Source organism: Tympanuchus pallidicinctus, unplaced genomic scaffold (assembly GCF_026119805.1).
Source record: "Tympanuchus pallidicinctus isolate F22 unplaced genomic scaffold, pur_lepc_1.0 scaffold22, whole genome shotgun sequence".
Lineage (NCBI taxonomy): Eukaryota > Metazoa > Chordata > Aves > Galliformes > Phasianidae > Tympanuchus > Tympanuchus pallidicinctus.
Window position 1 is genome coordinate 2,563,466 of NW_026294739.1, and position 26,101 is coordinate 2,589,566.

Here is a 26,101-nt window from a genome sequence, read left to right on the forward strand (position 1 = left end):
ATTCCTTTCATATGTTTCTCATACTGTTTATGGCTCCCAATGGAGTAAGTGGAGAACTCTGTAATGGCATTTCTGGTCTTTGTTTTTTCTTATTTATTTAATTCAAAGAATAACTGTGTGAAAGCATTTTTAGCAAAAGTTGAGATCTGAAAATTCAGAAGCAGCAGCTTGCCCCTAAATCCTTGTCCCGTGTAATAGCAGTGCTTCTGTGTGGTCAGAAGACTAGTGTAAGTCTCTGGAAAATGTCTCAGCAATGATAGAAGGGGAGAGAATGGGGCAGTTTCTGTTGTAGGAGTTTACAGCCATCAAAACAGGTGGTATATGGTTATGTGCCATACAGTAATTGGTGAGATGAAGGGTCTTACACTAGTGAGGTGTCATCAAGGAGTAGAAGATACTAAGTCCAGGATTATCCTTTTAGTTTGTGTAATGTGGTGGTGACTGTTCTCTGATAAAGAAGGTAGAGAACACAAATGGAGAATATTTCCTGTGAGAGGTAACTTAAATGGGCTGAGTCATTAAAATAATATTCCCAGTTCTACAAGAGCAAAGTGAAGAGCAAAACAATGGTGGTGATGTTCAGAAGAGGATGTGAACATACTGAGAACATGTAGATGAAAGGGAAGCACAATCCCCTTGTGCATGGGAAGCACAACCAAGAGAAAAGAATGAATGCTCCTAAAAAGGATGCTTAACTGTCAGTACAAAATGACTCAAAGCTAAAGAAGAATAGGAACTATTTGATTCATACACTATGCAGTAGTCTGAAAATCAAAATGTGGAGTGATAAATAATGAAAGGTAAATATTCAAGAATTGTAGAGTAATGCATACAGCGAGGAAAATGAAGCACAACAAAGTGATGCTGTGGTAAGCAAAAGGATAAGTGGAAGATCAAACCAAGAATTAGACAAGAGAATGCACTTTCCTTGTGTGTTTCATTTGACTGGTAAGGTCTTAACTTTGCAGGGAAATTTCAACGAATACATTTGAATGTGATTTGGGAATTGACACGTTTGATACTTGGTTTCTGTTTTGTATTAGGGTGGTAAACATAAATGAGCTGCTGGAATTCTTTCTAGTAATTTCCTCTGGTTCTCTGGTTGAAAAGGTTTTAATTGTATAAGGATGTGATTTATTTTTTCCCCATTGGGGTTCTTGCTGTTTCATTCAGTATGTGTCCATGATCTGAAACTGTTGGAAGGACAAATCAGGGCTGTGTCTTTTAGGACAATAGTGCTTTTGAATACTATTTCATTGGTAGCAGAAGCTGGGCAGTATAGAGAGAGTGCAGCACAAATAATTGGGGAATAGGTTGGTAAAAGCATCTTTAATCCTTGGGTGTGCCACAGAAGTTAACATACACCTATTCTAAAACCCTGATCTCTGGTTTGAGTAAAATGTTTCAGTATTCAAGCTTGGAAATGAATGGAAAGCTCTGATTTAGGGTGCTTAGCATCTATTTGACCCAGTACCGTTTCCATTTAGATTAATGATTAATACATATTCATTCCAATCAGGTAAGATCTATGTTAATATTCCTAGGGTATGGTGTGCAACTCACAGAAAATAGAACTTAAAAAACCAGTGTGTGTAATTTCTGGTTAGTTTCAGGTTGTTCTTTTCTGGGAACCGTCAATGAAATATTCCAGAAGTGCACTTGATGTAGGTTGAGTCATGAGAAATAACGTATGGTTTGATGCTGGTCCTTTTTTATCATCTTTCATACAGAGATTTGTCATTAATGCTCTTGAGATGATTTTGAAACTGTGCTTTATGGATGTTGCAGAAGTGGATTATTTCTGTCCTACAGTGTTAGTGGGGAGAAAGGTGTAGGAAATGAACATTGAATGATATTGGGGGAAAGAAATATTGCCCACCTGGATATTGTGTAATCGTCATTCATCCTTGCAAGATCTTTATTGAACTTATCTTGACGCTTTCACCATGCTCTGATCACTATTGACTTTTTGCTATGCAAAAGAGTACATTTCCCACTCTGTAGCAGCTGAGTTTGGGCAGGTGGTACAAAGAAGGGATGATGCTGGCTTTATAGCTTCCCTGAGTGGAGGTAGTGGAGATGAAACCTCACTGTGATTCATGGGATGTAATTCATTGCCAACTGTCAGGAACTTGGATTTCAGGAGTCCATTTAGTAGTGAGCAATTTGTATTCATTAGCAGTGTTTAAATGACTGTAGGCTATTAGAGGTGGAGCAACACTGCTGCCAAAGCCTTTTTTTTTTGTTGTATAAACTTCTCTTTCTTGCGTAAGTACTGGAATTGCCAACTTTCAGATTTTTGTTGTTGCTTTTTGTCTCTGAAGCTTTCTAGAATAGCTGGATTACTCTTCTCACTGTAAAAATACTGAGCTGTCTTCACTTCCATGGGCTCTCGTCCTCTCTGGCACCCCTAGGAGATGTCAGGAGCTTCTTTCATCCTGTGCATGCCCCTACCCCATGCCCACAGCAAGCTGGGCCAACGCTGATTTGGAAAACATGCCTAGTCTGAAGACACTTTCACTGTAACAGCACTGCGTGGTGATCAGTAGGAACCCTCAGGTGCCCGGGAGGTAGCTGAAGCCCTGTCTGTTCTAGCTGAGGAAGTTACAGTGTCTTGCCGTGATTCAGAGGAGATGCCTGTGGTCTGTAGTCCTGTGACTGCAGCTTCACCCCTGGGCAGCTTACAGGTTTCTGCAGTTGTGGAACAGTAGATGCAGTCTGTTGTCTGATAGTGACACGGGAGTTGCATCTTATACCAGCCATCAGCTTTCCTTGGCTGCTCATACTGCATCTGTAAGGTTTTGCAATTGAAGAAGCAGGGATAAATAGGCCTAGTCATAAATGTATTACGTTGCAGCAATGCAATTTAAAAAAAAAAATAAATTCAGTGCTTGAAGTAGTTACTCCTGAAACCAATTGCTTTAAAGAAAGTGTTCAGGCAAGAACTATACTTGACTGTTAAGTAACGTAAGTAACAGGAGGTCATTTAAAAGCTAGAAATGTCTGAGGCCTTAAGTAATAGTGACCACAGTACAATTACATTCCATACCCTCAGGGAGAAAAGATACAGAGAACTACATCAGAATTACACGAAATTGAAGGGAGATTTGTACTGAGTGAAATGCATTAACAAAGAGCTTTTCTTACAGAACTTTTCCTTTTGTCCAACAAAGTAACATGATTATATATTTTGTGGAAACTATTTCAGGTTATTAACAGAAGCCATAAATAAATTGAATGAGTAAAATTTGAATCAGGGCTATGAAAAATATAAAGAACCAACAGTCAGTGAGGTATGCACTGGGTGGGGTTACGTTGCTAATCAAAATAAGGACAGATGATAGCATGCAGTGAGAGGGATAAATGCAGCTGAGGTGGATTTGCTGTTCAACACACTGAGACGTACTGAAACTATAATAATATTGAGGGAAACGTAATTTATCTATACTTGGAGATGAGTTTGAAGCTGATAAAACAGCATTCTGTCATGCGGTATTGTTTTGGGTTTTTGTTTCATATTAGTATACTATGTTACTAATTGCTTATTCGAAATATGGAAATTGCCATGCACAAACATAAATCACTGTTTTTAGAACTGAGGCTGACAGTGTAACCTAGTATGAAATAGATAAGTAAATGTTACTTCATGAAGAAACACTGCTGTGACAAGAAATCAAGACTTACACTGCATTCTGAAATAGTGTCCCAGCAAAGATGTAGAAGATGGGTGAGCTCTAACTGTGCTTGCACACATTGAAATCTGTATGTTTCTAATGCTTGTTTTTCAAGGAAAAAAAAATAGTGGAATTAAAACATTCCTGTAACTGTTGGTACACTTACCTTTGTTACCTTTGCACAGGAATTACTGGTAGCTGTTACTGTGGCTTGAATTTTTGGAGCCATGCAGTGGACTGTTAATGTAGTTGAATTTTTAGTCTTTGTAATGCTAACAAGGTTGTGCTGCTGCTCCGTGGTTTACTTAAGTTTTATGAATTTCCTCCATTAGCAGAAAGGGTTTTGTCAAGTGGCAAAAAGATGGTGATGAATTAAAATGCGTGCATGTATATCACACAGTAACAAAAAATAAAAGTTCCATGTGTTGACTTGTGATACGTGGTTGGAGATTCAGGCAGTGTTTAATTACTAAGGCAGTGGTGTGATGTAAAGGTATTTGTTTATTCTGATTGAATTTAGGATCAAGTCACAAGAACTTTCATTAATTGCCATTGTGTTGTCATATTGTCAATGTTTGCTTTCACTGTTCAGTTTACAACGTGGGGTCACCGCTAGCAGTTTAATTGTTCAGCTAACGGGGGTGACATAATCCGCAGGAAGGAGTAATGTAATGCAAATACTGCTTTAGTCCTGAGCTGGCCCACATCCTGACTGACCCCTTTGAGCCTTTGGTTTTTGAGAACCTTATTGACTGCAGTGCCATGTGATGCAGTTGTTAGCTCTGGTCTGGAAGCCACTCATGTATCTCCAAATAGAGATCATGGAATATCTGTTATTATGGGAGGGGGAGGATTGCTAGTAAAGGCCATAGAACTGAAAGACAGACTTAATTTGATTTTACAGACACAATTAAAACCAATTAAACACACACACACACACAAAAAAAAAACACAATTAAATTTGTTGACTGCAGACATGAGTCCTGCATTAGTGTTTAGCTGCTGCTGTATCACACATACTCAGTTTTGAAGAGTAAATTTCATAATTTCTCTTCAGATCGTTGTACCCGTTTCTTCAAAAGAACACCTGTTCAAAGTGTTTCTACTATCATTGCATTATATGGTCTTTCATGTGTGTTACTGAGCTGTATGTTCAGCAGCAGAAAGACTTTGATATTGATGTTTTGATATAAAAACACGAGTTGTGTTAATTTCTTTTGTTCCCTTATTATGCTACAGGTACTGTAAGGATTGAAATGTTCAGGAACATGCAAAATGCAGAAATAATAAGGAAAATGACAGAAGAATTTGATGAGGTATGGTATACAGATATTATACAGTACTTTTAGTATATATTCTACAAATAATATACAAACATCAAATAGCTTTAAGCGTTATGAAATATGTTACAGTGTGCTTTGGTTGTAAACCAAAAATGCAGCAGGCAAGAAACTAGTGGTAAGCAATGTTTCTGTATAAGAAATTGCACCAACAAGCAAAGCAGCAATTTAAACTGCAGTATGAAAATTGGTGGGCCGATATTAGCTTTGGAAGGAATAATAATGGAAAAACAAATAAATTGAAAGGGTAGTTACAGTTATTTATCTTGATAAGTCAGTGTAGTGGATTGAGTAGGACTTGGATGCTGAAATAACAATAGTGAAAAGTTTGCTGTCTGACGTGCTGAAAGGCTTAATTGTACTATCACAAAAAATCTTGGAGCAGGCTCCCATCTCATACTGTAAGAGAGCCTAGCCAAGTCTGTCTGTAGGAAAGCTGCCTTAGGTCCATACTGGTTCTTCATCTATCCGTATCCTAGGTATTAGAGCTGACTGTAGCAGAGAGATTAGTAAGAGGAAACAGTAGAAGAACTGTAGGAAGTTTTCTCACCCCACCTGTATTTGTGCTGCTGTGCTGCATGCTGTAGTTCACTGCTTGAAACTGCCATCCTACAGCAAAGAACTCTGCATTCCTGGGACAGGATTGCAGGCTTGGCGTTTGCACTGTTTCTGTGTGCAAATAATATTTTGTTCACTTGAATTGGCAGTTTAAACCAAATAGTAAGTTGACACAAAAGTTCTGTTTTGTAGCAGTGTTACACAAATAGTCTTTCAAAAGTTCTAAGCATTTTGTTTGAAACAAATCTTCTGCAGAAGAAAAATGTTCCAAATCTTAATGATTTTGAAATTAATCTTGGAAAGAAGTTAAGCGTGAAAAAAATCCATTGCATCTCTCAGAAGGTAGGTTTAACCACAAGAAAAAGGAAAAGTTTAATAGATCAAAAAAGGGAGATATTTAGTTTCTGATAAGATCTCAGCTGCAAACTTGAGTAAAGCACATTTTGTGGGGAGAGGCAGCCAGATTAGAATATTCCACCTGGGGTGGAGGTGGAGGGTGGAGAATGGTACAAGTATTCCGTCACACAGGACTTTCTTTAGGCTTTGACCTTAGATACTTTGAATTTTTCCTTTGTCATCCTTTACCTCCATTTCCTAACTCAGGACATAAGGAAAAGAATTGTCAGGATGCGTATTTGGATTAGGTATGGCTAGCTAATAAAGCAAGCACAGCACAGTTACAATCAAATCTCTTAATAAGCGATTTCATGCCTACAAGGTTCTTTATTTATGGAAGAATTAATAGTTGTTGTTTGTTCTGCATTGTCTGGGGGAAAAATACACTGTGCAGCTTAGGAACTTGGTCCATGTTCACTGAGAGTATTCATTTTCTCATCCTCCAGGACAGTGGTGATTACCCCCTTACCATGCCTGGGCCCCAGTGGAAGAAGTTTCGATCCAATTTTTGTGAGTTCATTGGAGTGCTCATTCGACAGTGTCAGTACAGCATCATCTATGATGAGTACATGATGGACACGGTCATCTCTCTTCTGACTGGTTTGTCAGATTCCCAGGTCCGGGCTTTCAGGCACACCAGTACATTAGCTGGTAAGTGAAATGGTGCAAAGGGGTGTTTTCAAAGAAGTTATCAATTGTTTAGTTGCTTTGAGAATTACAGCTAATTTTGATACAGGTAGAACTTGACAAGCACTGAGAACTCTGGAAAGCTTGATCAAATCCAAGCACCGTGTGCATCGTAACTACTTAGTATGTACTTTTCTTTTTGAAAGGGAATATATCAGCCTCACAGGTTCCTGTCAAATCCAGGGGACTCTAGTGAATCCTTCTGGAGCAGAAGTGGCCTATTCGTGTCTTGTATTTATTAATCATTTGTTGTATGCCTTAGTCATTTCTCATTTCAGAATGCAAACTGATTTTAAGTGTCAATAAAATTGTGTGCCTTCACTCTTGAGAAACATAATGCTGGGAATATTGGGCCAAAATTCCGTATCTCACTGGTTTCTACCTCTGCCATTCTGCACTTTTCAACACATCTGCCTACATCTGAGTCAGATTGGTTATATTATTAGATAGAAATATGCTTTGTAAGTGTATTTCATGTGATGTTTGTTAGAAATCTCTGATAACATGGATGAATCGCTGTGTAGAAGTAGCTATATTTCTCCATTTGTAAATTAATACTACAATTCCTAGCTTAGATACAGATATCTAAAACTAGTTGAATCAGGTGGTGTCTTTCTACCTATCTCATAGTGAAATGCATCTTCTTGGAACGCTGCTGAAAATCTGTGCCAGTTATTTAATCTGAAATGGAGACTGGATTCATCTCTGGCTGATACTGGACACTGATCTTGACTTGCTGTTTGCAAGAGAAGTCACGGAGAGAGAATAATGCTAATATATGCCTGGTGTATGATGTACTCTGAAAGTAATGTGTATGAAAGTAATGTGTATACTCCTGTGTATTTCCATGGAAACGATAATGAATGCAAAGAGCATGGTAACACTACTGGGTAGAGCAAATTCTCATCTAAAAAACACAGTTTTTGAACGTAGTCACCACCATTAGCTGTGCATTTTTGCAAGTGATGACCAAGAGCCTGCATACCACTCTTGTGCAGATGTCACCTTCACTGGTGCACTCACTGTCACTGCAGCCATTGCTGAAACACATCACCACTACTTCGCTGTGTTACATCCAGTCTTTGGTCTCCAGAAACATTCAGCCAGTGTCAATGAACGTCACTGAGTGCCATTTTTTCCACATGGAGGAATTCTCTTCCACTCCTTTCTACACACTTCAGTGTTCAGACTCCATTCTGTCAGACTGCCTCCCTGCTGATGTTTGTCACACAGCAACATGTAGTGGGATACTGATGGGAAGGCTCAACTTCTGCTGCCAAACCACCAGTGTCCACTTTGATGCCTGGGGCCGAGGTAATAAAATGAGGCACTACTTCTGGAACAGCTCCAATAGTTTTAGTCTCTTAAATTGGTTGGTTCATCCTGATGTGGGCAAATGTTTGAAAAGCATGAGAGGTTTGGTTAGAAAGAGGAAATGGCAGCATACATTAGAGATGTTACCCAAGAACCATGCTATGTAGAAGTTCTGTAACCAGAAACTGCGAGCGAGGATGAGCAAATGTCAAGGCCTGTGTTCATCACAGCTGGTTTCAGTTATTTAAGGCAGTGCTGGCTTCTTGCATGAGAGGCCTGATCAATTAATATGCCATACACTTATTAATTTTTATGTATTAACAAGCTATGGGAGCTTTGTTTTGATTCTGCAAATGTCCCTTAGGCTAGTATTTGCATGTTAGATTATACTGCTGTCCTGCGAAGAAGAGGTCATCGTGATGCTGTGAAGCTCAGACTTGATAAGAAACTATGAAAATCTTTCAGAATTTCATTTATACTTTCTGAGGTCTTTGTTTTCAATTTTCCTTGTGCTAGCCAATTTGAATGAGAAATGGTTCATTGTAGCAAGAAACTAAGGTAAGAAGTTTATGTGGGTACTTCTAGACTTACAGGCTTTAAGCAGTGGATAAGAGTTAACCATACAGTTTCACTTCTCCATTTGTATAATTGCTTGTTGATCTTGAGAACAGTGCTGCATATTTAGCCAGAGAGAATGCAATTATTAATATATTTTTTTTGTTTACAGTGTTGTAAACTGTGATGTAACCACAAAGAACATGGGAAAGACACTTGCTAATGTATTTTTTAACACTGAATTAAGACAGAAATATATATGTTAAGGATATTGTGTCCAGAAGGTTTGCAAATGTGACCAAAAGGGTACTTGAAGTTCTAATAATATATTTATACAATCACACACTTGCCTTTAAAGCAGGATCAGATTATCTTTCAGAGATGCGTTGCTGTGGTCCCTGTAAATTCATTAATTCTCAGTGTCTAAGAGTTACAGAGTTAAGAGTTGCACTTCATGTGGAGGCATCTGTAATGATACTTCCCAGTAGAGAAAGGCCTGTAACCCACAGCAACTGGCTTCACGATATACACTGATCCATGGATTCATACTCTTGGTCTGTGATGTTATGCACTTTGAACTTGCAGAAAGGGTAAATAACATTGCCTGGAGCTCAATTTGGTACATATACTCTGATTTCTGATCTTTAGGTCAGCCGAGTGACCCGGGTATTGCTTGGGTGGGAAGTGCCTATCCAGATGGTTCTGTATCAGGGTCAGGATGGTTATTTTCTGTGAGTATGGATCTGCTTGAGGCAATATTTTTGAGCTCTGACTGCAGGTTAAGAGTCATATTCTGTCTTTTGCTTTTGCAGCTATGAAGCTTATGACTGCTCTTGTGAACGTTGCCTTAAACCTGAGCATTCATCAGGATAATACACAGAGGCAGTACGAAGCTGAGAGAAACAAAATGATTGGCAAAAGAGCTAATGAAAGATTGGAGCTGCTGCTTCAGAAAAGAAAAGAGGCAAGTGGAAAGATGTTGTTTTGTTTCCTGGCTCGTGGGTATTCCCTCCAGCAGGAGGTCTGGGCTGATTCGTGACTTCAGTTATGAGAAATGAGGGATTAGTTCTGCTTTGGCGTTTGTGTGATCTCAAGCATGCTACAAGGCCCACACTTGTAAATTTTATATCACCATGTACATTTGAGTTTGCGTGCTGCTCTGCTTACACAAGATGATTTCTATTCTCTGTCTCATACACGTGACCAGGCAGGGAGAAAACCTGTCTCAGTTGTTTATAGTAACCTACTGCAGTTGTGCAGGATGGTTTTTAAAAGATTCTCTTGTAGTCCAGCACTGTGCCCCCCATTTCTCCCATTAAGCACTGCGATTATTATGTAGTGTCTTGTTATCACTTTTTTTTATAACTACTTTTGAAAGACACCAGTCAGGGCTATAGCACTTGGACTCTGTGAAAGTGAAGCTAGGGAGACATTCAAGTCACCTTTAGCAAATATCACACTGCCACTACCCGATCAAAACCATTAGAAGGATGCTGTAATCATCCTTAAATTCAATCCATCCTAGGAAATTCAGTTTTAGGGTTATATTTAAAAAAAAAAAAAAAAAAAAACAAAAAAAAAACCCCACACAATAACAACAACAACAACAAAACAAACTAGAAATAATAAGAATCAGAATGTGAACATGGAACCAGCCAGAATCTGTAAGGATGCCAGGCAAAACTCATAACTTAGATTTATATTTATTATTTTTAATATATTAGTTTTGAATGCGTTTCTTTCACCACTGTTTTTCTCTGTGGGAAGTTAAGGATGTCTGGATTCCCTACCTGTGTATACCTTGCGCTCTTCTAGATGTAACTTTTGACTTTAAATTGCTTGACTTTACAGTTTTAGTCTGGGAAATAATTACAATTGCACATTTTCAGTTGTATCTAAACTGTGATCCACAGAACAATTTTCTCCTGATTTTATAGTTCATGAAAATAGTTAATTAATAAAAGTGAGAGTCACTTGTGCAGAAACTGAAAGGCAAGCATTTGAAATGAAGCAAGTCAGTCTTAAAGAAGCAGAATCTCAGAAGCAGTGCCGCTTGGCTGTCACAGCTGGGAAACAGGTTTTATCCCACATCTGTTGATGGCCACTTGAATTTTCCAGAGGACCAAGTAGCTATTGAGGCCCACAAACTCAATTCAGTATCTGTGGACGTCCTTTGTTCTTGTTCATCAACATTTCTTTTCAGTGACTTCTGGAGATGCAGCACATAACTGCTCTGGGGAGATCTTGCAGCTTTGATGCACAGGGCAGTGAAAGCCTGAATGAGAATAAGGTTAAATGTTTGGCAAACTTTACCTCTTAACATGTCTCTATTTTCTCTGCTCCTGAAATCTTATAAAAATATTGCATAGGAGCAAGCCAGAGAAGAGTGGTGGTGACTGAGTGTGTGTGGTAGCAAACATAGGAGGGCAAATGAAATGAAAAGGAATCGTTAGGTTTAGATGGCATAGTGACCCTGTGTGAGAATTCACAGCATAGTGCTGTTTATTTCCTGTGCTTAAATGTGCTGAATTTACAGTATTATTTCTGTGCCAGCACTTCCTTAGTAGATTCTTTTGATGCAGTGCCGTCGATAAAAACTCATAAGCACCTTCATCAGCATACATTTATCCTCTTGAAGTTATTCATGGGCAGTTTGCAATCTCAGTGTGGGAAATTAATTAGCAGTAGAAAAGATGGGATGCTTTCTCTGATGTGCTTCGTTCTGGTGTCATTTTCTACATACTTGATGTGAAAGTAGGGCTTGATGTCTGTGCTTGTCAATGAGATTTTCAAACTGGATGAGGTTAGTAATATAAACTGCTACAAACAGAAATAGTTGTGCTTTAATTGCTGCCAGTAGTAATTCAAGTTTACACTTCTCATACATGTGTTTTTGAGTCTCCCCAAATGCTTGCAGTCAACAAGAGAGTGCTTCCATTAATTTTGCTGACATTTGAGAGGCGTGATATTACATTGCTTCTGCATTGGTAAGAGCAGGAATCGTAAGGCAGTTCTCTCTCTGAATTAAGCATTCAAATTCAGGTACGTGATCCAGAAAAGCTGCAGTTATAAAAACTATGTTATGGAGAAAATCCAAATTTGTGAAAGAGTTGCTAATATTGATGCTGAAATGCACCTGGAATGCAAAAGATTCTGCAGACATTGGGCAGGTTGGGAATCTTCACTGACTGTCCCAGTCCCAATCCAGTGCAAGTTAACTTTATCTTAGTGCTAAGTTACATGTTTGTAGGAGAATGTACAAAAGTGGGCATTGATGATGCTGATGCTGACTTTCATTTGTTTACATTAGTGCCTACTATTATATAATTGCTTTGTACTATTAAATCAATTCATTTCTCAGGTATTTGATAGTTCAGTCAAGAAGCTGCCCCATACTTGAGTTTTCCCAATTGCAAAATTGAGGCTGCGCCTCCCTGCGTTTTAGAAACCTGTGAGGCTTCATTTACTGAATATTACAAGATCTTATCTGGAAGGTAGTGTAGAAATATTTATAAACATGGCTTGAAAAATATAAACCCCTAGGGGAAAGTGTTTCTGAGCCCATGCTATCCAGGAAGTCGAAACAGCTGATGATAATTGTGCCTCTGGCGTGAAGATATTTTCTATGTTAAATGTATGTGTCCATGATTACAGTTTGTATTATTTTTGTGTATATGTGCAGTTACTACAAGGCTCAGTTGTGGTTTTTATACAGAAAATATGAAGATTTTTTAATTAACATTCATTGTTATATTATGCTTTGACATTCAAAAAAAACCTTGGTTGAGGAAAAGTGGCTTTGAGTGTTGTAGCAGTTCTACTCCAAAAGTTGATTGTATAAAATTGGTATCATCTTGTTTATCAGAGCTGCATTTTGATGTCATCAAGTCATCTTTACGTAGGTTAGCACAAAAGCTGATGGTATGAGAATACTTTCTTTCCAAGATGTTCTTTAAGGATTTATTAACAGATCCATTGACACAAAGAAATCTTTCCATAGTACTTAATAAGTACATTCATATTAGAGAGGACCTATTAAGAATTCTTTTTTTTTTTTAAAATCATTTGGGACTGGGTGGCAGCAGTGTTAAGTGCCCACGTTCTGACTCTGGAATGCTTCCTCATTCAGACACTGGATTGCTGTGGGTGATGAAGTTAAAGCAGCTCATGCCTGAGACTGAGCACATGCTGAAGTACTTTCCTTACGTAGGGCATCCAGTTTTTTAAGGGGGCCTTCCTGGTCCATAACTGCTCAATAACCAGCTTCATGTTTGAGCTGCTGTTCTTACCCAGTTGCCTGTTTGACTGCTGTACTGCTGCCATTACTGAACACCTGGAGTCTGCAGCCTGAATTTCTGTAGCAAAAAAAAGGGGGATGACCTCAAAGGACTAATTTGAAACTAAATTCATTGATGTTTGTAGTGAATGTTAACTTTCTTCCATCAAGGTGCTGTATACATGTGTATGTGAATGCACACCATATAGGCTGGAAAAGTAAAAAATTATTAATCTACTAATACATTTAATTAAGTGCTGTTTTGTGGTCTCCTAATGCTTCCCAATAACAAATTGCAGAATATTAAATTATAATGAGCAGTGATCTTTTATTTACTTATTTTACAGCTACAAGAAAACCAAGATGAAATCGAAAATATGATGAACTCTATTTTTAAGGGCATATTTGTTCATAGATACCGGTAAGAAACTGCTACAGTATGCTTTGCTAGCAATGTGTGATCATAACTAATGCCAAAGACAATCTCTCTGATTTTCCCTCTCATGTTCTAGATGTCACAAAAGCAGTATCAAAATAACTGAAGTCCTTGAAGAAAATCTTAAGCCTAGAATTTGCACAGTAGATCTGTCCACAGAACTTTATTTTTATTCAGTAAAACAGCTTTAAGGAGTTGTGGAAGGCACGCCATCTCACTCCATGTCTCCTAACAAGAGAAGTTGTCTGCAGTGGGAGCATAAGCATTACATATCTTAAGAAAAATCATGACCGCTGCGTATCGTAACAGGGCAGATTTGGTTGCTGGGTCTCTCAGTCTTCCATTTCCTTTTGTGTATCTTAAGTGTAAACAGCAAATTTCTGACGTTTCCATAATATATGCATTACTCACAGCTGTAAGTTTATTTTAGGCTTTTTTCCCTCTTTAAAAACTACATTAAGGCACTGAAAAACCTTAATTCCAATTAGCATGTAGTGTTTGCTTATTGTTTTGGATGTTTGTAACAGGAGCATTAACCAGTAATAGTAATGATATCACATCACTTTTTTTTTCAATAGTTGAGATGCTCTCTCTTGTGAATAGAAAGGCACATCAAGTTATGTTCATGTGCACCTGTGTGTCCTGTTCATTCTAGCACTGCACAAACCAGTAGATAGGGACTACTCTATGCTGTTTTGGAGTATGGTTTATCAAAGCACATTTCAGTCTTTCAGGGTAGATTTAGGGTTGTTTTGCATCTGCAGCGTATTGATGAAACTAGCTTTTTAAATGTTAATTGGCTCACTGCAGTCAAAAGATAAAATTCAACAATGCTTAACTATGCAATTAACCTTTTAGATTTAAATTCTGGATTAAAATATCAACTGTGGAAACTTTCAGACAAAATGCAGAAAGCATGAAAAATGTAATTCAGAAAAGGTTTGGCACACAAAGAACATACAATTAAGGTGGGCGGAGGGATAATTGCACTTATGAGGAAAAGTGTGCAGAAAACTTGGAAGAGACCTGTCCTAAGGCACGTGTGATTGAGCAGCACGGTAGGGTCTCTTCCAATCTGTGCAGATCAACCACATGAACTTAAATTACCTTCAGCTTTGCTCCTCGGTAACCTCAGTTGCTGATCAGACGGACTGAGAAAACCAGTAGGTGCAATGAGCAGCCACTCCAGCAAGAGCCTGAGGAGCAAACCTGCCTCCACCTGACATACCCTAATTGTCTATTATAGACTCTTTGTTTCAGTGTCCCAAATACATCTGACGTTAATCAAAAATACTTAGATGCAATTTAGCATGAAATATATGTGCTCAGGTGGCACTTTCATTGACTTGTTCTCTGAACTTCATTGCTGGACAGCTAGTACAGCCTACTGCCTGTTTGCTATGCTTTGTCCGAAATTTTGTGGGCCTGCCTTGACAAACCAAGTTGCTTCATGGGAGCAATGTTACTAAGAGTAGGAATATTTGTGTAAGGTATTCCTACAAAAAGGTGAAAGTTTCTTTTTGGTAATGCCATCACCTGGAAGATGGTGGCAGAATGGAGACTGGTGTGCCTCTAATTGTTGTGTCTCTCCAGCTACTTCAGGCTGTTCTGCTGGTTTTCCATGCCTCACGCATGAATTTTTTCTCATGCACTTCTGTACTGAAGATTTTAACTTTTTGTGATGATAAATCTGTAATTACTTTAATTACTTTATTCTTTCTGTCTTCCTGCCAGTCTGGCTTTTTTTTTTCTTTCTTGGGGTAAAAGTTTATGGTGCCTGAGAACTATTTGAACGGGGGATCAGCTTTTCACTGTCTGCCTAGAGAGGCTCAAATGCATTCTTACGGAAAAGATAAACGTTCCTGATATTGTCTGGCTGTGCTGCATGATTAAATAGCTGTTGACAGTTGAGTTCTTCCTGAGCTTGCCGTAAAATCCTTCCAGAATGTTTCAGTTATCAAATTTCTAAGGTGGTGAAATAACTTCTCTTCGCTACATTCCCTGTAACAAATGCAGTTCTGGTAGTGCAAAGCCTTGGATGTAATAACTTATTTAGTACATTCTCCCTTACAGCATTAGAATTCCCTGGTAGGAACAGCTTATTTAATGACTTATTCTGCTTGTAATGCAGCTTATCTACGCTGTGGATTGACTGTTACCTTCCAGTTTCAAAGGTTACAGCGCAGCTGTCTGCTGGGAGCTTAAACAGACCGGTTACAGTGATTCTGTTTGGAAGTTGGTAGAAGCAGCGTGGTTCATGTTGCACAATGATGGTGATCTGGTGGCATGCCTAGAGATTTGCTAATAGCACTCGTGTAATAATTAAATGCATGCTATAAGCTGTTATTGCAGTACAGCCTCCTCTCAGTGATATTGCATATAATGAGAAAGGCTCATATTGGCAACTGAAATGCATCTTCTAGTCATGTGTGATACTGCCATTGTGTGACATGTCAGACAATCTGAATGATCTGTGGTTTTCACCTTGGTGCCTTGAAGATCATCTAAAGTATGGCACACATTGAGCTGGAGCAGTGTGAATCTTGGAAGTATGTAGGCAGACACAGTACAGGTAGTACAACAGTTTTGTTACACTGTGCTGTGTGAACTTATAAGCACCTTAAGCATAAGCTTGAGAACACGATTCACATTTCATGGAATTGAAGACTTCAGGAATAATACCGTTGCTCTTACATAGTGATTATTCTCTTGCTTGAAGCTTGAAATATATTGCTTTCATAAATTGTATTTTGGTTTTGGGCTCTGGTGCTGCTTTAAATGAAATCAGTGTTTCTTACTTTTCCAAAAAGATTTTTTAAAAAGGCAAAACAAACACCAGAATGGGGTTCTCAGTTATAAGCAAGGCCAGTGTTTGCAAAGCACTGGGCACTCCCTTCTTCAGCACAGTGGCTCTGTACGTTTCTCTTTTATTATAGCTGAGATTTGGAACTGTGAAACAGTGCCAGCTGGAATGGCACAAGCAATTTCTCATAGTAACAGATGTCTGAAAGATGAAATTACCAAAGGGCCAGATGGCCCCAATCCCTTTTCCTGTTGTTTGGCTGTCGTTAGTTATTAGTAAATATGCCATGCTCTGTGTCAATCAGGCAGGAAAATGCCAATCATATTGAAGTCATTTCCATCTCTGAACTCTTTAGGTGATCTCTCCGGACAGTTTCCTGCTGCCCTACCTCAATAAGCAGCTGATAAATCTGTCTGAGATGTGTCTTTGCCTCTTCCATCACTTGTCACAGTCAGAATGTAGAAAAACCAAGAAAAAATGGCAGAAATCAAGGTTAAAATCTGTACAGTACTCCTAGATTTTCTTAGAAAGGCTTTTGTGTGCTGGATGAAGCAAATAATCAAATTCCATTCTCCCCCTTTGCTCGGTGTCCTTTGGTTACATCAGATAACTTTTCCTACCTGACACTGCATCTCTACTTGGGGAGTCAAGCCTCTTTAGGACATCAGGGTGATAATGTTTCAGAAGTTATTATTGGGAAGAGGTTTGTGGCACTTGGATTCGTAATTTTGCTTGAAGAGGACAAGAAAGATTAAGAGACCATGAAGTCAACTAGAGGGAAAGTTTTTTGAGATAATGGAAACATACCTGACAGTAAAGATACTGAGGTGATTAGACAGGGCAGCGAGTGAGGATGGTGACAAGCTCTGCCTAGTGAGGTTCATTAAACCCGAATAAAAGCAAAATATGGCTGGAGCAATGGGAATTAGGGCTAAATGGTATGTTTATAATCTGTATTTTTTTTTCTTTTTTCTTCCTAGTGATGCTATTGCTGAGATTAGAGCTGTCTGTATTGAAGAAATTGGTGTCTGGATGAAAATGTACAGTGATGCCTTCCTGAATGATAGTTATTTAAAATATGTTGGTTGGACACTACATGACAGGGTAAGTATTTTGTGTTACTGTACACAGCAGAGCATACTGCCTTTCTCTGCTTAACACATGCTTAGTAGATCATCTTTGATTTATAAAAAGGTAGTTCATTTTTATTGTTGGTCATTTGTCTTTCAACCAACATTTTTTAATATGTTCACTTAACCCAGAATCCAGTCATCCTGAATCATATGCTCATCTGTGTAATTTTTATTTTTCACTCTGAATTAGACTGTCTTAATGGATTATTTTTTTCCATTCTGCTTTTCTTCTTATTGAAGTCATCTTGTCACATCATTCCTGAGAACGTTTGCTTCTGAAACAGGATGGAAAAGGATTTTCCAGATGACACTTCCATTAACATAAACCAATAGAGAAAAGAAACCCAGAAGTCTCTGGGTCCCAGAATTAACCCAACAGTGGCATTCCTAGTAAATCGCTTACCCTTTACTATTTTAGGTTTTTACAGCTACAACCACCTTTAAAGGGCATTTCTCTACCCTTGTTGAATATTCTTCAATTTTACCTGGCAAGACTTTTTCAAGTCTACCTCTTTGTGCCAGCTTAGAAGAGCTCAGAGGGTTGCTTGAGTTAATCTTGGAATGCCTTTCTTGTGTGAGAGATTCTTCAAGGAAAAAAAATAATAATAAAGAAAAATTGAAAGATTTGGTCAAAATGAAAAATATGTGGATCTGGAGGTTCTTTCCTATCTAACTGCTGTTCTTTTGTACTGAAAATATGAACAAAATGCTTCTTGTTGATGTACGGTACCACCTGATTCCTGCAAGAGTAGCACTTTCCTAATGCTAGTAGAACAGGGCTTTGAACTGCTGAATGTCTTTTTCCTACACCAGGCTGCAAATGGGACTAGACATCCTCCCACTCTCACTCAAACAACTAGAAATAGTTGTTTTACTCTCAACTGTTTGCTTGTGGTGTTCAGGAAAAACAGATGAGACCTACATATAGTGTTGAAATGCTCATTAAATCCTGGCATCATGGTTCAGAGTACTCTTTTTTTTTTTTTTTTTCTCCCATAGAAAAGCTGCTGGAAAAAATTCAAAATTTGCAAATTTGTTGTGATGACTCACATAGCAAGTAGTTGATTTGTCCCTTTAAAAAGGTGATTTTCTGTACAGCTTATTAATGTTAAAGATGCGACTTCAACCCTCTTCATGCTTTTTGAATAAGAGGTTGTGCTACTGATTATTCTTTTGCTGACAGTGATCTGCATCTCCTCTTGACTTGGATCAGCAGTGTACTAGTTAAGAGTAGCCTTTATGCTTTGGAGACATCAGGCAGGCAGTGGCTTTCCCCTCTAAACCTGTGGTTTCCATACTTTACTTACAGACACTACATTTGTGTCTGCACACCTAAAATCCGCAGTGGCATCTCTGGAGCATGCTCAAATCTGAGCAACACATTTTCTCAAAGAAGCACTTCCAGTGGTAGTGCTGCACTTAACAGCTCCCAGTCCCTTCCAGTGTCTGTGAAGCCCAGCAATTTCTCACACGACTCCCTTTAACCATCTGTGAAATCTAGCCGTTCCTCCCGGCGCTGGCTCTGACTTGTGTCAACTTCTCACACTGTGATCCATTGCATCCAGTGTTTTCTTATGCTGTGTCCAGTAGACTGGCACATCCTCCAGTTAGCTTAACCTCAGGCCAGGATCTAGGCATGTGACTGAAACGTTAACATATTTTACCTCAGCTGTCTCCAAATTAGCACAACATTTCATATTAGACAAATACTGAATTATCAACGTTGCATTTAAACAAAATAACAACAAAAAAAAAGCAGGAGAGGATTCCATCTGGACCAAGCACAGAGGAGCATCATCAAATTGCTCTTCCATTTCTACTGCTTTGTAGTAGCTGTGGTTGCAGTCCTCCCAAGAGGCTTGGGTTTTCTACTAGCTAATCAGACTGTTTTATCCCTGTATACATGCTCTGCAGTGTTTTTTATTGGTATAGTGTATGATTACTGTATTGGAGGAGACAGGCTGAAAGTAGAATGGAAGTGTCAGAGGTAGCTGAAGCTCACTCATACCAAGGGATAAAAAGTGAGTAGAGATGGAGACATTGAGGAGGGAAGTGCAAAGGGAAGCACTTATTTTAAAATAAATAAAACTGAATAGGAAACAATTAAAAAATGCAAGTTTTCCAGAAGCACAAGCTCTCTCAGTAGCCTTGTTTTCATTGTCGTTGCCTGAAAGATTTAGTTGTAATTTGGACAATTTTGGTGGTGTTAATCCTCTGCCTTCCCTGGATTTTAAATGAGCATCTGTAGGGGGTTTCTAATTCTGCAGTTCTCTCCTTTTACTACTTTTTTCCTTGTTGTGGATCTGGTAGCATGAGTTGAAAAACAGTTTAACCTGGAATACAGCCGCATTAAAAAATCATTTAATAAAAGGAGTTTATCTGTGCAGTCTTAATTTGCTTCTGTTGAATTGATGCATGGAACTGTTTTGAAAACATAATTGTGTCTCTGGATGCTCAGACAGCCCTGGGTCTGGGAAAGATGTATTAAAGAAAATGTGGACTGGAGCATGACTCACCCAGAGAAGTGTGGAGTATCCCAAACTGCTGGCACTGGGGCAGATGTATTGCTTTTCCCTTCATTAGCAAGGAGGGCAATTTTGCTTTACTGTTAGAAGCGTCTCGAGGGTTATTTAAAAAAGAATAGGGGAAATATGAGAAATGTTTGTTATTTAACAGTGTTATTAAACATTTGATGTTTTTGCTTCAAGTTCTAATTTCAAATTGCAAGTGAAAGTATTAACAATTCCCAGTGCGGAGATATTCATGAAAAGTAATGTTAGATTTACATATTTTGACTATCTTTCTTAAATTAAACAGCTTTGAGAGAAGGAGAATTACAGTTTGACTGGAGAAGGAGACAAGCATAGAGCTGACAGCAGTGTGACTGAAGTCAGGATTCTGCAGCGCTCAGGTGTCCCAGAAATTGAAGGGGTGGAGGGAAACACAACAGTTTTTCTGGAAGATGAAACTGAGGAAAGAAAGATGGTAGCAGTCAGGATGCTGAGAATGCAACTGTTTTGTCCATAGTTTACTTAGGAAATGACTTTCCTTTCAGACTTGTTTTTTCTGTATGTAAAGCATAGATGCTACTACACAGAAGTAGTTGGGAAACGAATGCTCCTTTTATTTAGTGGGATTTACAGGTACTGCGTGATTGCAAATACTTCCCTTCTTAGGTTGACATAACCTTCAACTCAGAATTCAAGGAAGTCTGCCTGAAAGCTAACCTGGGAAATAATCTTGCTTACTCCTCTCCTGCATAAGGTGCAATAGATCTGTGATATTTCTCTAAAAATTTCCTAAAATGCCCAAACTGTTGGTTTTTCCACATCTTTCTCTAGCAGCTTTTTTGAATGCTTGGCTGTGTGTGTCACTAAATGTTTGTCCTTGCAGAAGCTAAAGATTCTGTATATAATTCTATTATTTCTTTTTCTACTTCCCACACACTTAAGAAAAAGTGACTATTTCCTTCAAAGCAAAGTCACTTTTCTTTGTTGTGCTGTGAACATATTTACAGAATGCTTTCTTTATTGCCTTTTCTGTCTAACCCTACTGTGCTTGGGCCTTTCTGCTTGCTTTCTTTTTTTTTAATTTATCACTCTTGTGCTTGACCTTGAGTTGTTGAGTTAAATAAGTTGGTTACGTAAGATTCTTTCTGTCCTTGTCCAGTATCAGTGTGTTTGTACCTTTTCCTTCATTTTCTAATTCTTAGGAATTAATTGAACATGAATGTTTCCACCCTTCCTAGGCTGGAAATTCTTGCTGTGTTTCTTTTCCACAAAATATTTGGCATGTTAGAATCTCGAATTAATGCTCACTTTCTGTACTTGGAATGATTCTCATAGTTACACAGTAAACATCTTCTGTCAGGCATATTGATGGTTTGTGGATCATTTTCCCTCTTTCATTCTGGATTTCAGTGTGGCATCTGTACGTACAGCCTCACTTTTGCCTTTCTTACATTCTTGTCCAGGTTGCTCCTATTTATGCTTAATCGTGGGTTTCTGCCACTGATCTCCATGACTCTTTTAAAACCTCTGTAACAAGACTAGCAAGCTGTTGTGCTTCTTCCTCTCCAGAGTGATGAATTCCAACCTTGATCACCAGTTTAAAAACAGACCTTTCTGTTATCAGAGACAGTAAGTCTTCTCACTGTTTGCCTGCTGAGAAGGGCAGTCATCTACAGAGGCTGCCTCTGTGTCTCCTGTGCCTTTACTCTCAGCCAAAGGGACCACGTATCTTTCTTTCTTCCGCTGCTGCTCCCCTAGTTTTGCAGTCACTTGTCTTCTTCCTTGGCTCTGGTTAGCAGCAGTAGATTAGCTGGCTTCATTGTGCCTTTGTTAATGTCTCAACTTCAGTCTCCTGGCAGCCTATGCAAGTACCAAATGTTCACTGTTCCAGTTTCTATCTACCTTGGTTAGTCTGCTCTCCTAAGTCATTTAGAGACCCTCCGTGTAAAGTCTGAGCTAAACTCTGAGAGCCTGGTCCATGGTGCTGGTGAAGTCAGCAGGCACATCAGTGCTGGCTATGCACTAGCTGCACTGCAATCCTCAACTCGTGTTGCTGTTGGCACTTATTTTTTCTGTCTTTGACCAGTTTAGAGCTTTGCATTTTGAGACTCCAGCACTCACCGAACATCAGGACATCTGCTCTCAAGCAGGACAGTCTTCAGGGCAGCTGTAGCTAGACCGGCTGCCTCACTTTTGCTCTGTAATGTTCATTATGTGCCAAAACTGATACAGATCCTCTGTTGCTAAGTAAGCTAAGGCTGTAGGAAGCTTACATCCTCTTCTAATGATTAGTGATAACTCCAGAGATCCTGGCCTTTCAAAATGCCAGGATTTCACATCTGAGGAAGCACCGATTCTGGTACCGTGGCAATAAGTGCCATTAAATAAAGAATGACAAGCAGCATTTCTCTGTGTTTGCTTATCAGTTGCTGACATCCACATAAACTTTTTTCTTCAAGACAATCATTTTCTGTACCTTGAAAGATTTTGCAATAGATCATATAAACAGATCTGTCATCCCACTGACCAACTCTGCAGTAGTTGAAAAGTTGAAAAGTAGAGCACGAGTGCTTAGAAAATCTTCAGAGAAATAGAGATGATTTGTCAGAACAGTCGTTCTTCAGTGAAAAGTTCTTCTGCAAATCTTCCTTTCAACTTTTTTCCCTCTTCAGTTGCAATTTATGAAATGAGTGGAAACTGAAAAAAATGGATTTTTATCTTTTATTTGTACATCTGCCTCTGAATGTTCACCCAGATGTTAGTCTTCTTGAAGGAGCAGTTTTTTAAATACAGACTCGATTACAGAATAGGCTCAGAAACGAAAGGCAGGTTTGTGTAAATAACCCTTTGGCTACCTCCACGTGTTTTTGACAAGAACACCTCATTTACCAGGACTTTACAGATGAGCTGAGCTGTGTCTGCAGCTAGACAGATAACATGGAGGTGCCCAGAGGACCGAGCCCTTCCCTTTATCTCCAGCATTCCTATAGGTGACAAACTGTGGTCCATAGGCACAGTGTCTGTGTTTCCTGCCTACAGCCAACCAGATCAAAGCAATCCCTATCAAAACTGTCACTGGGAGTGAGCTGCTGCCCACAGGATGCCTCCGACAGCAAAACATGAGCTGCTGTCCTTGCTGGTGGCTCCTCAGGCTGTGGCTTGGATGCTTTGTGTTGGCAGCCTGCTCCCTCAGCCCATTCATCCTTCCTGTGCATGGCCTGTGATGGGCTTTAGAAAGTTGCAGAGAAAGAAAATTGGTGTGTGTTTGTTATGCCTATTGTTTGGACGCACGATGGCTTAGAGATGACTTGTTTTTGTGTGCCACATGTAGACTGTGCTCTGTCTTCTTGTACATTGATTTTAAACAATAGGTATTGGGAGGAAAACGTTTGTAGAGTAAAGATAAATTGCTGCACTGCCTTCTCACCAACCACCTTGAAATCAGATATCTTTGTTTTCTATTTGTTTACAGCCTTTTGGGTCTTTTTGAACTGTGCTATTACTTGAAAGGGAAACAGATACAGAAGTTAAAGTGAGGGCACATTAAATTCTTTGTATATGCAAATAGAAAAATTAAATTTGCAGGCAGCTGCACATGTGGTTTTTTGATCTTTAGCTGAACTGCAGCTTGGCTTTGGCAACATATCAGCATAAAATTTTAAATGAACATTAAACAAATTACAGAGTGATATTACTTGGTATTCATGCGGATTTGATTAGGATATTATATCAGCTAATCTTAATGTGTTTTATTTAGCAAGGTGAAGTGAGGTTGAAGTGTTTGAAAGCTCTCCAAAGTCTGTATACCAACAGAGAGTTATTTCCAAAACTGGAGCTGTTCACTAATAGATTCAAGGTAAGAGGAAGTACAATTTCTGGGAGGAGTACTTGAAATAAGCATGTGATCTTTCTCATTGTGTTGTGGTCTTGACATACATATGCCAAACTGTTCCTGACTGCTGAGATTAAGACAAATTAATTTCACAGTGTTTATCTTTTATGAATTGTCTGGCTTGGCCAAGGTGATTATTTATCTGTATGTATTATTGCTCTTTATTCATTGCTGTTATTTAATCTGCTTGTGCTAATTTAATTTTAGATTTGTTGAATTTCAAGTATTTGTGCACCTACAATAAACGTGAAAGTAACAAACTAAAAAAGCAGTCGCTACGACAGCTTTTTTTGCTCTATTTGTGCTTGTGTTTGGAGGAAATTTGATCTGCACCACGATACATTGCTGAGCTAAATAGAACCTCTGTAATGGGAGTTTGCATTGCATTTTTAGACAATTAGCTTGCCACGAATAGCCTGCATAGGAGATCAGTACTGGAGGAATATTTCCTTTTTTTTTTTTCCCCCTTTTCATTTTTTCTTTTTTCATTTAAACTAGCACAAACACGCTGGGTTTTTGCTTAATATCTTAATGAGAACGTGGACGTTAGTTCACTTTTTTGCATAACTGCTTTACTGCACAAGTGAATTATCTGGAGAGATGAGTTAGGAATGCCGTCGCTGCTTCTGCTTGGATGCTGTGAGAAGAAAGCTTTGGAGCACTCATCATGTCAGCAGGCACCTTTTGCCATCACTTTTGCGTTTTGAAGAACAGAAAACTGTGGTTAAGAAACGACCAATGGAATTTAGTTTTGTTTAAATCATGATTATAATGCTGGTGAGAAATCCTCTTTAGGAAAGAAGTGGATGCTGAAATACTCATAAATAAGTACTGTGCAGCAGACTGAAAAACTTCTCTCTGTTGATTATATACTGCTTCACTGGTTGTTTGTCATTGCAGTTATAGTTAAATCCTCCACTTGAAACTAGAAAAGCACAAAATAGAGAAAATTAGCCATATCTTTATTCTACATAAACACCTGATAAATACAATGGTAATCTGCCTTTTGCCACATTGACTTGAGAGATGGAGAAGAAAATACTTAGTTAAGTCTTGGATTTTAAGAAAGGCTTTTTGTCCAAACTGATAGTTGTGTAACAGCAGACTACTTGGGAAGCGATGGAATCTCCTTCATTTGAGGCTTCTAAGGGCAAGTTAAATAAACATCCATCAGGAATGAGCTAGGTATGACTTCCAGGGGAAAGATGAAATACGTCATTTTCTGTGTTCACTTCAGTGCTTGTGTTCTTGTAATTTATAAAATTGGTTTCTATGTCTGTTGCACTGAAGACAATTTCCTCTCACAGATGACTTACCTGAGTAACAGACAGTAGAAGCTGCAGGCCTCTGACTAATTTTGTAATGCCTGTATAAATCTTGTTTGCTTAAGATCTCAGGACGACCAGGAATGCTAGATAGCTCTCCAGAAAAATGCTAAATGCTGTTCTCAGTCCCATGGCTGCTTATGTGTATTTCCTCATTAAAACTGAATCAAGCTGCACATTCAGCTGAGATTCAGCTCAATCCATTCAAGCCATCAATAGGAATCTCTCTTGAGATCTCCTGGCATAAGTTAATTTGTTCCAGAATTACTTGCATTGGGTTGTTAATATTGTAGCACATTGTAGATGTCTGTGGGAGTGATGTAATGATGGCACTTTTCAGATGGGGGGTAGATACATATTCCTTATGGCATTTCTGTGTTGCTAGGCATAGTTGATAAGCTCGAAAGTAAGTTTTGTCCACATAGAAAACAAAACCAGCTTTGTCCATGTTCATCCATTCATCCATCAAAGACACTTCTGTTTTCTACCAAGAAGTCCTGTCTGATGCAAACATTAATTTCTACATAGAAAAGATACGGGTTAATTCTTTTACAGTCAGTGACAAAGTTGGCATCAGATTTAGCTGCAGCAGCTTAACTGCTGCCCCCCATCCCTGACTTTGCAGAATGCTGTCCCCATGTCCCCAGGAGGTAGATCTACTCTTCAGCCTATCTTGTTCGCGGTGATAATACATAATGCAAAGAGATCTTCACAGTGTAAATTAATATTTCAGGTTATAAATGCAGATGTGACCCATTCCGCTGCGTGGAAAATTTCTGTTGGAGGAGATTGAACAGCTGGGTTTTGTAACTTGCTAAACCTCTGAAATTTCATCTTCCAGCGACATTAGGTGCTAGGGTCTCATTTTCAAAGGCTGTAGTATCTGTCTGACGGGTTCCATCGCAGAGAGATTCTGGCAATAAAATAAGAAATATCATGTCCATGATGTTGATTCTTGGCCTGATGTTGTTGGCAAAATTGAGTGAGTGGTCTTTTTGGATAAGGAAATATTGTCACATCAGTCCGTTTCCAAGACCCAGGATCAGGGAGTACCTTTTGCTCTCTAGGCAGGCAAGAAGGGCCCTTTTCTCCCAGGCCTTCTTTAGCGACAGAAAAGGAGTTTTATCCCTGTGTTCTGGCTCTCTGTGTGCAGTTAGTTCTCTTCCATTCCAGTTTCAAAGTTTGCTTACTTGTTTCTTGGA

The 26,101-nt window shown here is 38.8% G+C and overlaps 1 protein-coding gene across 7 annotated transcripts in view; it reads left to right on the top strand.

Moving 5' to 3' along the window:
* The window catches only part of STAG1 (stromal antigen 1), a 160,820-nt gene that overhangs the window by 83,136 nt on the left and 51,583 nt on the right, over nt 1-26,101 (top strand). For all 7 annotated transcript variants that reach the window (XM_052687270.1, XM_052687274.1, XM_052687275.1 and 4 more), the window contains 6 exons: nt 4,914-4,990; nt 6,415-6,619; nt 9,337-9,488; nt 13,148-13,221; nt 17,020-17,143; nt 23,440-23,538. In XM_052687270.1, the coding sequence (XP_052543230.1) occupies nt 4,914-4,990; nt 6,415-6,619; nt 9,337-9,488; nt 13,148-13,221; nt 17,020-17,143; nt 23,440-23,538 (731 nt within the window). The remainder of the gene's footprint in view (nt 1-4,913; nt 4,991-6,414; nt 6,620-9,336; nt 9,489-13,147; nt 13,222-17,019; nt 17,144-23,439; nt 23,539-26,101) is intronic.